The 16597-nt window shown below is 34.7% G+C and overlaps 1 protein-coding gene and 1 long non-coding RNA gene across 3 annotated transcripts; both read left to right on the top strand.

Moving 5' to 3' along the window:
- Positions 981-1678, top strand: LOC110264652. The gene is made up of 2 exons (XR_002350828.1): positions 981-1424; positions 1537-1678. It is a non-coding gene; the product is annotated as an uncharacterized LOC110264652 (long non-coding RNA).
- LOC107609614 (tetratricopeptide repeat protein 33) lies at positions 11501-16361 on the top strand. 2 transcript variants are annotated; one of them, XM_016311623.2, is made up of 6 exons: positions 11501-11872; positions 13157-13258; positions 14102-14240; positions 14980-15011; positions 15652-15738; positions 16108-16361. In XM_016311623.2, the coding sequence occupies exons 1-6, from the start codon at positions 11699-11701 to the stop codon at positions 16231-16233; spliced, it is 660 nt and encodes a 219-aa protein (XP_016167109.1). In that variant the 5' UTR covers positions 11501-11698; the 3' UTR covers positions 16234-16361. The 2 variants fall into 2 exon arrangements, with proteins under 2 accessions (XP_016167109.1, XP_016167110.1); XM_016311624.2 differs by lacking the exon at positions 13157-13258 and having other exon boundaries at positions 11507-11872.

Below are 16597 nucleotides of genomic sequence, written 5' to 3'. Positions count from 1 at the left end.
GCTGCCCTGCCCTGCTGCTTTGCCGTCCTGCCGCACCACATCGCACCGCACCACCGCACGACCATCTTCTTCTTCTTCTTCTTCTTCTTCTTCTTCTTCTTCTTCTTCTTCTCCTCCATACCGCCGCACCACCGCACCGCCGCCCTGCCGCCCTGCCGTCCTGTCACACCGCACCACCGCTTCTTCTTCTTTTTTTTCTTCTTCTTCTTCTGTGAACCAGATTTTTGATGAAATTTGTTGTTGCTAAAAATTGAATTTCTGGATTTTTGATGAAATTTTTTGTTGTTGATAAAATCTGTTGATGATGATGATGATGACCATGAAGAGAGGGGCATGAGGAAGGGGGTGGGGGTTACGGTGAGGGAGTGGGGTGGGGGGTTAGGTTTTGTTTTAATTTTTTAATTATTTTTATTATTTAATAAGGGTAATTTGGTAAAAAAATAAAATTGAAGTAGAAAATGACGATTTTATAACGTTGAGGATGATTTTAATAAAAAAAAGGTTGGGGACGATTTTGATTTTGACCCTAGACCTTGGGGACGAAAAAAGTACTTATCCCTTTCCAATATTACCACCGGATACAATAATGCCACAGACACTTTAATTGGGTGAACCTTTTCAGATTGTGGTGGTAATGTTGGTGGTAGTGGAGGTGGTGGGGTGAGGAAGGTGAAGAGGAGAATGATGATGATGAGGGTATTTTGGTCCAAAAATTTGGAAAAGGATGATTTTAAAGCGTTTTTGAACATTGAGGATAATTTTAATAAGAAAAAAAGGTTGGGGACGATTTTGATTTCGACCCCAGACCTTGGGGACGAAAAAAGTACTTATCCCTTTCAATAATACAACCTCAATTCTGTTTAGCTTTTGTGAGAAATGTTCTTTTCTTTTCTTTTTTTTGTTTATTTGATTTACCCTTAGTTATGTTGTTTTCCAGCTTCCATGGTTTTTCTTACCATTAATGGTACCCCCAAAAAAATTTTTTTTGTTTTGTTTTGTTGTGTTGTGTTTGATTGAGTGACATGATTAAATAACAGTGGAAAGAGCACAGTTTTATTTACTTTATGGTTTTTCCTTTTGCATTTGGGATATTGGTGCAAAATTGATATATCTGTCTCAATTCATTTTTAATTTTATAATTTAGGTTGATGATTCTCACTTTACTCTTTGAAACAACGCCGTTTTCCCCTTTTGCACTAGAAATTAAGCTGATTGGCATGATTTTGGGAATTTAGCATTCAAATTTAATGAGAATAATAAAAAAGCAACAAGTTTGTTTTCTTGTATTTTTAATCTTTAATCTGATACTTGCAATTGGAACATGTGCTTCATTTGTTGCTCTTGCCAGGCAGACTTTTCAGAATTCATTCGGTTCTATGATTTTGTTTTCTTCATGTGTCGCGAGAATGGTCAAAAGAATATTTGTAAGTAGCCCGGTCATTTCCTTCAACATAATCTTGTATTGATTGCGTATGGTGGTGAATCAGTATGCAAAATCCTTACATGCTTCTCTTTTTGAATTATGATAATATGCAGCTGTAAGCAGGGCAGTAACTGCTTGGAAATTAGTTCTTGCTGGGAATGAACAAGGGAATGAACACTGATACAATTGTTAAGGCCAAGAGTTTTCTTGATGGTGATGAAGATCAGCATGAAAAAGATGTGTTTGAGAAGAATTTGAAGGCGCTTCAGAACATTTTTTAGTCATTATGCCAAGATTAGAGGATTAACAATTTTCTGTTTGTTAAATTCTTTTCGGATATAGAGTGCAAACTTTGCATTTTAATTGATATGTGATACAAGTTTCATGTGACTTAAATTATCTTAATTTATATTTTGATTGTTAATTACTTCTTAAGATTATGTCTTTGAATTGTGTAAGGATAATTTTTATTATTTAAAAAAATTATTTAGTATAATTATGTGTTTTATTTTATTTTATAATATTTAACTCATTTAATTAAAAAATTTAAATTATATATGTAATAATATTATTAAATATATAGAGTAACTATGGTTATACAGAAAATTAAAAAAAAATAATAGGGGACCTAGGGCTACACTTATATAGAGTAGCTATGGTATACAATGTGGCTACGTTTTACAAGTGATGCAGTAGCGTTGAAAAGCGTAGCCTATTCTGGTAAAAATGGAAGCTGAAAAGCGTAGCTTTTGGTTCTGGACAGCATCACTTGAAAAGCGCACCCTATTCCCAAACGCCAAAAGCGTAGCCCTTAGTGCAGAAAAGCATAGCCTTTGAGAATAGGCAACGGTCGAATAGGAATCACCCCAAAAAGCGTAGCCGTAGCCCAGAAAGCGTAGCCATAGCCTAAGGCATCATTTTTTTTCATTTTTGGCTACACTTTTCAAGTGTACCTGAATTGGTGTTTTTCTTGTAGTGACTTTTATTATTTTTCTCTTTAGGGCTTGTAATGTGCTAAATTAAAGAACAAAGTGGGTTAATCGTAGGCTCAAAGTTGGCTAACAATGGAAGGTAAAAGGTAAGGCTATTTGGGTAAGTGAGCCAGATGAAATGATGGCCTCAATCATTTAAATGCATGTCTACACAAAACAATGGACATAGAGAATCAAACAAATCAAAGATTACAATCATAGAAAGAGAATAATGCACACAAGAAGGAAAAATAAGTGGCTATATAATGTAACAACACAATTAGGCTCAAATCTCACTTGCTTGTGTTCTTAGCTCAAAAACATGATCCATAATATATATATAATTCAAGCAAGTTCTATGAAAATTTTTTACTCAAATCAATTAGTGCCCTATAGATAGAAATCTTGAAGAACCTCATTATTTTGACTAAGCTTATTATGTATATATATGCAAAATTAAGAAAATGCAACAACCGGTTGCTGCACGTTCTTTCTTCTGCTTCCATTTTTGCTTGCGGTGCATCATTCATGAAAAACAAAAATATAACACCATAAGATGAGAGAACACAAAAACAAGGAAGCATACATTGTTGGGAGTGAGGTACTAATCACTAGAATTGAGTGAGTGAATTAGTGTGACATTAGGAAAATAGGGATGTGAGTTCTAAATTAGGCGCCTTTCAGAACACACATTAGCATAAAAAGTTATGTCACAAAAGGAGCATGCACTTTACTCATTTTAGTGTGCTTGAGATGCTTTAAGTGAACTTGTAAGGTAAAACAAGCATTAAAGAAGCATGAAGGCATTCAAGCTATAAGCATATGGATGCAAAGGACGGCCGAAGAGTAAGAGATTTGGAGCAGAGTTGGACAAGTCAATTAAGAAGTCAATGCAAAAAATGATGAGGAAATCGCATCCGGTATGTCCTAGAAGTGAGGTTTATTTTTTTTATTTTATGGAATGGTGTTCTTGATTCATATATGTTGTTCTCTTCTTTGTGTTGTGCATCTTGTAGGATGTTGTTGACATTCAGACAAATAATGATCAAGATGGTTTTGTAAATGAAAGATTTGAGCATTCTACTAATTGGAATTCATCGGATGGTGGTGGATTCATGCACCTTTTGAACTCTTTTGGGCATAGATAGTTATCCTTTCGTTGTGGGTGTACATTTTTTGGTGTGGGTGGTTTGTCATACTTTGCTAGATTTCTTGGTTATTTAGACACAACTGAATAAACTCTGTCCTTTTCTGTTTTGTCACTTTGATTGATACTGTTATGAAGTATTCATTGAAAGAAACAAAAGCACAACTGTGGTTATTTTTTACCTAATTATTGACTACTATAGGTTTTGAGACTTTTAAGGTTATAAGGAAACGAAGTGTCACTTATTTGTTCGCAAAAAACAAATGGATTACATCCGCCCTGAAAACTGCTGAAGAATATAAAAAAATTAAAAAAAACAAAAGGCATTCACAACTCAATGAAGTGCACACATTCGCGAATGATTAACACATGAAACAACGAAACCACATCCCAAACCATCCAATTCACAATGAAAAGAAACATCCCAATGCCTATCAGAAGCACCATCCACTTAAAATCTTGGTTAAAGTCACCTATGACACCGTAAACGAATCGGCCGTGTAGACTGATTACGACAAAAGGCTGTGCAATGCTTAAAATTCTAGCAATTTCACAATTTCAACAATAGAAAACAATGATAAAATATAAATAACGCCTCCATTTAGTTAACACAACGCTAGTGAATGGAAAGAAGTGCACTTATATATAGTCATAAACAAATGGGGTATATACACCAATCAGAGTTGACTAAATAGTATAAAAAGGCAATGCATTGCTTAATGAACTAAAGACATCCACAATTTGAGAACTGATTGCTTGAAAATCCTGAATTACTTAACACATGAAACCTACTGAGGAATATCTAACAAAACACGAGTAATTCACTTCTCAATGAAGTACCCACATGTTCAAATGCCTAACACGTGATAACTCAGAAAACATATCCAGAACCATCCAGTTTACAAAGATAAAGAGACATCCTAATGCCTATCAGAAGTACCATCCACTTAAAGGTTTTGGATAAAGTCACCAGCAACTTGGCAACATCAGCAATATGAAATCATAAACCTGCAGTGAAACAGGATTTATTAGGCTCACACGAAACATGTGTAAGTCAGAAAATGACATATTAACGTCCATAACTCTATCACAGGGAAACTATAGATACAGTAAGGCAGGTGTCCTTTTTCCCCAATTTTGTTAGCTTTTCTGCAAAACAATCCTGTTGCGGTTTCACAAGAAACAGCCCCAAATCCTTTAATGCAAACTGCATACAAAGATCAGCGGCAACATCAAAATAGTTCTCAATTAAACATTGTTGATGATGTTGTACAAAACCCATATCAATTAATACCATATTAAACCAAAATTAGAAGCAGTATCTATCAAATTGCACGAGGTTCATTTTTAAAAACATGCAAAATTAGAGTACATGTTCAACATGAAGAGAAAACCGCCTGAAGAGATTCTTATGTTACACAGATTGCATCAAATGTGGGTTCCGGGGTATAAAGGGTTGGAAAGCAAACAGGTAAATTTGCATATAGAAAACATGATTTAACATGTAATAAGCTACAAGAAGGGTAGTAGAAACGATTTCAGGATTCCAAATAAATTGACTCTTGGTCTGTGAGTAAGGACCAAAATCAAGTTTGACTAAAATTAGACTAAATTTAATATAATTTCATCTTCCAAATTCCAAACAACTATTAAGAGAACAGCAACAATCAATCTCCAATCACATGCAATTCAGCAAGATCCAACAATTTAGCAAACGTAAACCACATCGACTACAACCATAGTTCCTGAACCTAAGCATGGATTACAAAACATAATTAAACCATTTCTAATTTTATGTTCTTGTTAATTAATAAACTCCAACAGATGTTATAAAACCCTCAACAAATCTTTTCCAGAAAATCAAATTTTCTTGCTGGAATTTTATATAATCTGGTACAGACCCAAATTCAATTAGAAAAAAAACATAATACCAGATAGAATTAGGAGGAGTAAAAAATGTAGGACAATACCAGCATATTGAGAGGAAACAAAAATACCATATCAATAGCATTTTCATTATCATGCTCCAAGTTGAAAGTGTAGCAAGACGACATACAATATGTGTTTCTAATGAGATTGAAGTGCAGTGGGAAATTAAGTACCTTCAAATTATACAAAATCTGAAGAAATCATTAAGCAAAAACAGGAAGTTGGGCTCCAATTATTATTTTATAAAATCCCAGAAAAACTTGCTAACGTTTTACATATAATGTATAAACTACTGTAAAGGAAGCTTTAACTATAAGTAGTTTATATATTAGCAGTACCAAATATAATTAATAAAATAAGGCTTTGTGAATATGATTTGACAGCTTATGATCTTTTGAGAATATAATGTTTCCAAAGACAAGGGAAGCACGATGGAACAAATAGGTCCAAAAATGGCTCTTAAAGCTACACAATAACACATGAAACTATCTTAAAACTTAGACCATCAAACAAAGACCTCTTAATCATCCATTCTCTACAGTAATTCAACAATATCCAACAATTCAGCAAACATAAATTACATCGACTACAACCATAGTTCCTGAACCTAAGCATGGATAAAACAGAATTAAACAATTTATAATTTTATGTTCTTGTTAATTAATAAACTCAAAAAGATGTTGTAAAACCCTCAACAAATCTTTCCCAGAAAATCAAATTTTCTTGCTTGAATTTTATATAATCTGGTACAGACCAAGTTCAATTAAGAAAAAAATATACTTACCAGTGATTACGCTTATGCGAAACTCCTAACCATAAAAAGATGTAGCTGATTTTTATCAAAAGGACTATTGATTCATCAAGACTATAGTACCAGAACTATACAACATAAAAAGAGACCTCCAATCCCTAAAAAATCACCGAAAGCACTATAACAACACCATGAACAAATTCTTTTTCAAAACCTGTAGAGAAAATCAGAAGAAACATCTAAATACTTACCAATTAGTGTGATGAAGGGAGGGTTTCAAGCTGGAGCAGTGGAGGTCCAATGGCGTTCGGCTGAGCTGCACCAGGAGGCTTCAATGGCACCGCCAACACCGGCATGCAGCAACAGCGGTGCGCCCTCCATGACAAGGAGACCCTATTCGCTTGACACACCTGGGTGAGAGCCCATGATCGTGACCGAGGTTGGTGAAGCTACAATGAGATGGGGGAGTCGCGTCGTTCCGGTACGGTGCGTGGAGGCGCGATGTGCGGAGTCGCTGGAGGCAGCGTCGCAGCATCCGGAGAAGACAGGGAAGAGGGTTGCCCGATGCTCCCGGAATCGTGGCGGGTTCGTAGATGGTTTTCAAAATATAGTGCGGTTAAATGGTGAATGGAAAGGGTAGGGATTTGGGAGGGTGATTTTGGTTTATCCTAGGTCAATTTTGGGGTGATGCTGATGTGAATTGGGCTTTCAGATCCCGACCCAGGAGTATTTGGCTGATTTTTTGCTAAAACCATCTTGGTTTCCTAGCATTATTATTTTAGTAATCAAATACGTGTAATTAAATTATGATGGGAGTAATTAAGGGGAGGGCGACCGAATTAATGAAGAAAGAAGAGTGAGAAATAATTAACGTATATGTAATAACATAGATCACATAATCATGCTCTTCTTGAATTAATTCACCACATGATGAATAAATATGTGGTGGAGAGTGAGACATGGAAGCTAGGTAAACATATGATTACTAATTTATGTGCCTAAGAGATTAATTCTTAAAGAATAATTATCAAAAGTGATAATTACACGATTACCAATTCTAATCGTATTGATTAAAATGACTAAAAATATCAATAAGAGGAATATTAGTAGCAGAGAATATTTCAACTCCAAAATATATTTAGAATATTTTTTGGAGTTAGACTGATCAAGAAATATCAATAATAGAATTTTACCAGATAAATTTAGATCCCTGAAAGAACTGAAGATGGATAGTTTAGAAGTTATAGTAGATTCTCGTTGGGAGTATAGTTACTAAACCAAGTGATAAACCCCAATTTCGTGGTTTATCTTGTACTTAATTTGGTGGATTTTATCACCTTTTTCCACATTTATTCAATGAAATAGCATGATTTTGTAATTCTCCCTTGAATTGTGCTTAAATGTGAAAACATGCTTTTTAGGCCCTAAAATTGGTAATTTTAATTCACTTTAATTCCATTCGATGCCTTGATATATTTGTTGAGTGATTTCAGATTCATAGGACAAGTATTGGATGGAAGAAGTGAGGAGAAAAGCATGCAAAGTGGGAGAACTCATGAAGAAATGAAGGAACCGTAAAGTTGTCAAGTCCGACCTCTTCGCACTCAATTGATCATAACTTGAGCTACAGAGATCCAAATGAGGCGGTTCTAGTTGCGTTGGAAAGCTAACATTTGGGGCTTCAAAATGATATAAAATTTGCCATATGTTACTTCGCGTTAAGGGGCGCATAAGCGCCATATACGCGTGCACGCCAATTGAGCACGTGGCCCACTAATGTGAAATCGCCCCAGCGATTTCTGAAGCACTTTGGGCCCAACCCAACTCATTTCTAATTCTATTTCATGCAGAATTCAAGCTTGGACAAAGGGGGGAGCAATTATTTGTAGCATTATCATCATGTAGGTTAGTTTCTAGAGAGAGAAGCTCCCTCTTCTCTCTAGAATTAGGTTAGGTTAATCCATCTTAGATCTAGATTTAATTACATGTTATCATCTTGTTTCTTTTATGAATTCTTGCTTCTACTACTCTATTCTTCTTAGTCTTTATGTTAATTTTACTTTTATGTCTCTTTATGTTTATGAATACTCATGTTGGATCTTGTTTACATTTAATGAAATTTAATGTTGATGTTCTTTTAATTGATGATTTGAATTGTTGATTTACTTTCCTTGCAATTTGTAGTTGATAGATTTTATTATTTCTTGTCATTTACCATGCTTTCCTTTTATACCCACCAAGTGTTTAACAAAATACTTGGTTGGGCTTTAGAGTAGATTTTGAGCATTCTTGGCTTGGAAAGAGTAATTGGGCAATCTTGAGTCATGAAAACTCAACTTATGTTGGTGATCTAGAGTTGTTAGCTAATATTATTTTCATTGACGCTAATCTTTTGCTAATTTAATTAGTAAGTTGATTAGGACTTTTGGATTGAGATTAGCTAGTCTTATTAGACTTTCTCTCATGGAAGATAATATGATACCTTCTTCCAATGTTGGAGATGACGTAATAAGATATATTCTTGTTCATTATTGTGATATGATTGATTAATCTTGTTTGACTTTCTCCCTATTTGTTGGAGTTGACTAAATAAGATGAATTAATCATTGCATGACTAGGATAGAAAGCCTATGATCTCAATTCTTGCCATAAATGTCTCTCTCTTTATTACTTGCTTTCTTTAGTTATTTGCTTGATTTACTTTCCTTGTCATTTACTTTCTTGCCCCTTATCAATTAAAACCCCTTACCCCCTTCATAGCCAATAATTGACCACTTCATTGTAATTTCTTATGAGACGACCCGGAGTCTAAATACTCTGGTTAATTTTCATTTGGGGTTTGTTAATTGTGACAACTCAAAATTTTTGTATGAAAGGATTCTTGATTGGTTTGGAAACTATACTTCACAACGAAAATTCATTCATTTGAGGAAATTCTAAACCGTCAAAAGTCCGTTCATCACCAAGCAATCAACCTTTCTTACAAACGTTTTGGTTGTCACAAGTAACAAACCCCTTTAAAATTGATAACCGAGTATTTAAACCTCGGGTCGTCTTCTCAAGAAATTGCAGGGAAGTATGTTCTTATTATTGGTTATGAGTTTGTAAATTGGGGTTTTGGAGTTTGGGCAATGGGCACAAGTATATTTATAAATTAAAGCAATAAAAATAAATAAGATATTTTATGTAATTAAATAAAAAGCCTTGATTAGGAGAGATTAACCGAAAGTTCTATCCTTGTTGGATTTTTTTCTCAAGATTAATTGATAATTGAAGTTTACTTCTACTTAGTTATCCTTTACCAAGTAAAGTAAAAGAAAGTCAAGTAAGTTGGAAGTATACTTCTATTCACAAGTTCTAATCCTCTCCCTTGGGAAGGATTAGTGTTAATGACTAGAGAGCCAGCCAACGATAAACCCATTTACAATTTAACTCTTGAGTAATTCAACTCAAAGGTCTCCGAATATTAATCAACTCTAAAATCAAGTTAGGATCCAACTTAGAACATTAATTAATAACAAACAATAGAAGAAGTAATAAATCTGAATTACCTCAATTATATTAAATAAAATATTCAAATCTTAACATGGAAAAGTTCATAAGCCAATTAGGCAACATAACTACTACAAGCATTAAAGTATTTGAAAATAAGAGATAAATATAAAGTAAAAGAAATATTGAACCTGATGAAGAGTTGAATCCTAAATCCTTTAAGAGGAATCCTAATCCTAAAATCTAAGAGAGAGGAGAGAACCTCTCTCTCTAAAAACTACATCTAAATTATAAACTTGTGAATGTGAAAGTGTCTCTATGAATGGATGCATTCCCCCACTTTATAGCCTCTAATCTGTGTGTTCTGGACTGAAAACTGGGTCAAAATAGCCCAGAAATCGCTCGCAGCGATTTCTGTTACGTTCAGGTCACGGAAAAGTGACGCGGAGGCGTCGTCCACGCGTTAGCGTGGATTGAAGTTCGCAGATGCGACGCGGGCGCGTCATTCACGCGTTCGTGTCTTCTAACGTCGGGGCAGCTATGGCAAATTATGTATCAAATCGAAGCCCGGACGTTAGCTTTCCAACGCAACTGGAACCACATCATTTGGACCTCTGTAGCTCAAGTTATGACCATTTGAGTGCAGAGAGGTCAGGCTGGGCCGCTTTAGCAGTTCCTTCAGTTTCTTGTATTCCTTCCACTTTTGCATGCTTTCTTTCCATCCTCTAAGCCATTCCTGCCCTGTAATATCTGAAATCACTTAACACACATATCAAGGCATCTAATGGTAATAAGAGAGGATTTAAACATAGGAAACTTAAGGCCAAAGAAGCATGTTTTCAATCAAAGCACATAATTAGGAAGGCAAATGTAAAACCATGCAAATAGTATGAATAAGTGGGTAAAAAGTTGATAAAAACCACTCAATTGAGTACAAGATAAACCATAAAATAGTGGTTTATCAATCCCATAGATACAAGTTATCATTATTGATACTATTTTGTCTTATATAAAAAAGAATGTTTTATTAGTGTATTTTTTCTCTTTTTTATTTATTGTGCTACTTTTTCCTTCTCAGCTTTTTCTCTTTTTACTTCTGTAGAATATTTTATCTGTATTTGTCTTATTGTATCGGAATGAACTGTGATTTTCGTTACAAAAATCCTGAGATACTAAGTTATGAAAAAAAGATGGATTATTACATAGATGGGTTAGAGAGAAAGGGATGTGTGTGAGAGAGAGAGAACGCACACGAGAAATAGAGAAGAAGAGTGGAGTGTGGTAACTTCATGCGCGACACGTGGACTGTGATGCACAAATCGAACGGTTCAATTTGTGTATCTAAATCAGACCATTTGATTATATAGTCTGATTCGTTGTCTCTTTCCATCACAATCGCATTAAACATCTTATTTTCTAATAACGCTGCATTACACCAATTTTATCTCTATTTTAAAATTAAAAGTGAAAAAGAATAAAAAGTTAAAAAAATAATTGTAACATCAACTTCAGAATTTTAAGAAAATTTTGGAGGTAAAATTAAAAAATTTTTGTTTCAAGATAAAAAAATTTTTGCTTTAACATCTAAAATTTTACTATTATTTTTTACTTGAGTCCTTATAATTGTGCCGTTGTAATTTTATCTGTATTTAACTAGTGTATATTTATTGACTAAATTTTATTAATAAAATTTAAAAATATCTAATCTAAGAATTTAAATTGAAGTGCCATCGAACTATTAAACCAATAAATTAATGACCTCATCCATTTATTCACTAGTTCGATTCTGAAAACCTTGTAGAAGAGTATGGTAATGATTTTTGTTGTGTTTTGGTCCCCTCGGTTAGACTTGATTAATAAGAATAGTTGGATGCGATTAAAAACTTTTTTGTTTTTTCGGAGTAGATATAATACGGAAAGAAACGACGGTTGAAGGAGGGAGAGGACGAGGGGACCAGAGTGTTTGCGACATCCGGTTTGCCGAAATGAAAGTAAGTTGGAAGAAGACAACGAAGAAGAAGCGTTGTTTGGAGGCGTTGCCACAGTTCACCGACCTGCCTTTCGAGCACAATCAAGACGAGCATCCCCTTTACCCTCAGCCCCATCCAGAACGACAACTTGCTAAGGAATTTCAAGCTCAGGGAGACAAGCTTGCTCTGGTATATATAAATTGATCATATTCCTTATTATCATTTTTGTTCTTCTTCTTATTATTTGAAAGATGGAATCTGTGATGGGGAAACATGAGTGCATTTCATTTTGTAGTTGAGTCATGGCTCTAGGGTCACCCAGTTTATGTTTTTTTGTCTTCATTACTTGACTTGATAGTAGTGATTGGGAATGCAAATTCAAGGTCATGCGCCAAACCAAAATAAATCAAGGCCGCTGCGCTACTTCACCTGGAAGTTGAGACATAACTTGTACATAGTTTATGTTGTCATACAAGAAACTTGTGAAGAAGGCAAGGAGAATGCTAAAAGGGATGCGAAAGATGAAGAAAGGAGCTTGAACTTGGAACCTCTCGAATTTCATATAATAGTTTCGATGGGTTCACTTAACTCTTAAGTACAGTTTTGCTATTTCAACAACCTAGCAACCATATATAGACAACAACTATGGCATACGGTCGTCACACACCCTAAAGTATTTTTTATTCAAATGGGCATGTGAAACACCTCACAAACTTTTACCATATCTTACAAAGCTTTCAACGTAACATTACAAGTTGTATGTGTAATTTACAAACCCAACGGTGTGATTTCAAAAAGGGAACTGTATATCACACGGTCCATATGAACTCACGTATGCGTAGTTGTTTCGGTAGTTAGCTCCCTTAGTTGTTTAAATACATTTTCTGCTTTAAGGAAATCAATCTAAGTAGTGATTGGCTGTCTAATTGGGAAGAATAGAGTCCAATTTCGAAGACTTGACTATTAGGTTCAAGAAGGATGATTTTCTGCTGATAATTAAAACTGTGACCTTTCTTTGTAAAACCCTGATTTGCAGCTCAACATGACACCTGAAACAAGCACGCTATGCAGATATGTACTGGTTGATTACCTCCGAAAAAGAAAGCAAGACTTTATTGATGAGTATTGACATTTTGCTTTATGCCTAGACTCTGTCTCTTCTCTTGATGAAAATACAGGCTCAGCCAAACAAGAAAATCGCATACCTTATCCTCCTTAGGATGTTACAACGCTAATTTAACTCTATCCATAGAGATTTCAAATGGTTTGCATGTGTTTTTCTATTGACTTCATCATTATATGAGCAGAATCTTTCTGATTGAATAATTTTCCTCCGATACTTGAAAAGTAGAATCTCTCTTCTTAGGCTCAATACCCATGAGAGGCCTTTGTTTTCCATTTTCTTTTATCACTTTGCAAATAAGTTGTGTCTATCTCATATAAATGTTCTCAATCATCCTACATACATGTCAGCTGAATGAATGCAGATTTCCAGGATGCTGTGGTTGGAGTTCTTCCAGTGCTGATTCGACTGTCGGAAGTGTTATATATACTCAGCATCTTGAATTACAATGTGTAAGGAAGCTAAGGCCTGATATAAGGATTTGATAGATGGTAGCAAGAAATCAAAACTAAATCGACAATGAAGACCAATCAGAGAAGGCTTTGGTAGCAGAGGCACATGAGATTTTGAAAAATATCAAATATTATATATATATATATATATATATGAAGGAACATGTTAAGTGACAACCATTTCATAAATTTTGTCAAATCCTTCTTGCAACATTTTAAGTCCAACATTATCTAAGGATATGGAAAATACAACCTACATAAACACACTGGCATCCTTTTGCCTATTTATTGGCATGGAAGGAGTTAGTCCTGCGAACTTTGCGCTCTAGATATCTTACTGTGGGGTGGTTGATGGCTGTTAATGACATGACCAAAATTGCTTATATAGGCACTTGAGCATCAAGCTCTTTTAAGCTGTGTGCAGAGCTTTATGAGAATAGAATACAATGTCTTACAGACTTACAGTTTTACTTTCTTTTTTCTTTCCCTTTTTTTTAGCTAAAAATGCAAGCATGATTTGGTTTACTACTGACTGATTGCTACTCTTGCAATGCTTCTCTTCTTTTTTTCTCTTTACTTATGTGAGACTTCTTTGTTAATTCTGAGTTTTTTAATACCAAATGTTTGATTTCAGATTAACTTCTGTGAGTGTGAATCTAATACTTTCCATACTACTATGAAATGTATTTGTAGTTCAAATTTGAGCTTTTTGATGATATCAATCATATGATATTAATGGCATGCAACATGTCATTCATCTAGTCTTTGTTGATTGAGTAGGATCTGATTTGTACTGTGCTTTGCAACCAATATCACATCATGTTTCTGAATTCTCTTTTGCAGGATGGGAAGTACCGGGAAGCACTGGGTAAATGGGAATCTGCTCTTACTTTGACCCCTGATCTTTCAGTTTTGCATGAACAAAAGGCGCAAGTATTACTGGAAATTGGAGATGCTTGGAATGCATTGAAGGCTGCCACACGTGAGTCAAACCTGTATTTTCTATTTATTATGCACTATTCCTGTTAGAAAATGAACTATTTCATGAGGTCTTTTTTTTGTTTTTTTGTTTTTTAACCTTTATGAAGCAGTTTGTGACGAATTTAGCTCTGCCAAGGAAATTTTTTTGCATTGTAAAATTCACAGCTGCTTTTAGGGAATGATTTGTTTGGTATCTTTTATGAATGTTGGGTGTGTCCTGCAACCATTAATCAGTTCTTCGTGAGTACGTTTGTTTGATTTTGGGAGTAGGAAAGAGGCAATACCCGTGGAACACTGCAATTTATGCCACTACTTGGTGTATGTGGTTGGAGGACAATATGCACATCTTCAATGACATTTTTCTGACAAGCAAGTTTTAGGTTAGATGTTTGGCCTCTATTTTGTGTAATGCTCAGGTTCTTGACAGACAACTTTCAGATCATAAAGTTATGTTTCATGCTGAGAGATTGGAAGTTATCATAAATAGTTCCTTTCTTTTCACTCTTCTATTTAGGACCTCTTATCATCTATGTTCTATTATTTTCTCTCAATCTCAATAACAATAATAACAATATTAAAACAACAACAACAACAACAACAACAACAACGACAACAACAATAATAATAATAACAATAATAAATGAATGAAAGAAATTAACTTTGCCAAGGATTTAATTAGTTATGTTTGTGATTTTTTGGATGTTCTTTGTCAAAAATAATATATTTTCTTCTCTTGGCAGGAGCTACAGAACTGGAGCCATCGTGGGCTGAGGTGCGATGCTGATAACACATTATTTACTATGCATTTGAAAAAAAGTAGCATTTATATTCTGTATTACCTTTTCCAATTTAAAACATTCATTATCTTATACTCCATTTTTTTTATTTCTTTCACTTTATAATCATGTTTTAGCAAAACACTAGGCGAAACTATTTTTTGGAACTTCAATCTTAAATGGCCCTCCTTATGACTTTGTTATGGCAGATTCACAATGTCATTTTGATCTGTTGGTTGACCTTACCTAGTGTGAAAGGATTTTTTCTGTTACTTTATACAATCATATAAATCTATTTTCCCATATTTGCTGCTCTTTTTGGTATGACTAGTTCTTTCCTTTTCCCTCATTACTACTACAACACACTTGTCCACATTGTTTAACTACCTTAGTGAAACTAAACATGCCCTTGTTTCTAACATGATCAGCAAAGCTTCTTTCTGGTTGCAGTTTGAATAAATACAGCATTGATTACCTTCATACCTGTATGAGAAATATGTACTACTATTAAGATTAAGATTATATATATCATATTCATTTGGACTCATCTCACACCTATTCTTGTAAGCTAGTAAGGAAGATGAAACAACATTTTAAATCAAATTAGTCTGAGCATTTCGATCTTGATTGTTGCAGGCTTGGCTCACACTTGGCAGAGCACAGCTGAACTTCGGTGAGCCAGATAATGCTATTGAAAGCTTCGACTCAGCTTTAGCTCTCAAGGTTTGTCTCCCTGATGCTCCTGGTAATTAGGTTAGATGCCTGTAGACATTTTCTAGAAAGCATGGTTTTTATGGGTTGAGGTTTTAGGTTTTACAAAGGGTTTCTGTGTGATACACAACGTGGTAAATAATATTACAAATGAACATTCAGTTAAATAAGCACAAAGTCCATCCATGCCGTTGGCCTTACATGTTAATTTTGATTAGCAAAACCGAATGACAGATGAACTTACACCAATGCATTTTAACATCGGGTCAGTTAGATTTAGCAGGAAGTCGGCTTTGCTCTTAGATGCATTGTTCTGAAGCATACGTTCAACCAATTATTTTCCTTTTGAAATAGCTTAACCATGTTTATTGTTTTGTGCAGCCTGATTTTGAGGAAGCACAGGATGATAGAAAAACTGCGTTGCATCTCGTGAAAAAGAGAAAGCAACTTCACTCTAGTGACACCAGTACTCGTTATGTGGTAGGCAATAAGGGTGAAAGCTCATGAAGCTTTATGCAACAGGGAAGAAAATTAATTATCCAAATATTCCATTTGTTGCGTATCCAATTGTGATTTGTGAACAACTTCACATAAACTTAGTGGGTTACTAGTTAAATCAGTGGGTCCTTGGTCCATTTGATCCAGTAAGTACAAGATATAGTATAGATATTTTATTTTGCACTATATATGTTATTAATACGACCTAGTAGAGCACCAATTTTTAATAAATGGTTGTGTATCCTCCGTTGGTGGCCATGTACCTGTAAAGTTCATGAAACGGTTTTGACGAGGGTTTGTTGTGAACTTGTTGATTTTGACTGTGTTTAAATAAAATGTACATGTGGTTTGATGCTTGGACCAAATTGGTTAT

This window comes from Arachis ipaensis, chromosome B07 (assembly GCF_000816755.2).
Source record: "Arachis ipaensis cultivar K30076 chromosome B07, Araip1.1, whole genome shotgun sequence".
Taxonomy (NCBI): domain Eukaryota; kingdom Viridiplantae; phylum Streptophyta; class Magnoliopsida; order Fabales; family Fabaceae; genus Arachis; species Arachis ipaensis.
Note: the sequence above shows the minus strand (reverse complement) of the source record. Positions and strands in the feature narration are given on the sequence as shown.

What these genes read in the sequence shown, in the direction of transcription:
- LOC107609614 (XM_016311623.2), top strand. Translation starts at nt 11,699, where the DNA reads ATGAAAGTAAGTTGGAAGAAGACAACGAAGAAGAAGCGTTGTTTGGAG. An exon ending in TGCATTGAAGGCTGCCACAC is followed by an intron (nt 14,241 to 14,979) that starts GTGAGTCAAACC and finishes TTCTCTTGGCAG; the next exon opens with GAGCTACAGAACTGGAGCCA. An exon ending in TGGAGCCATCGTGGGCTGAG is followed by an intron (nt 15,012 to 15,651) that starts GTGCGATGCTGA and finishes TGATTGTTGCAG; the next exon opens with GCTTGGCTCACACTTGGCAG.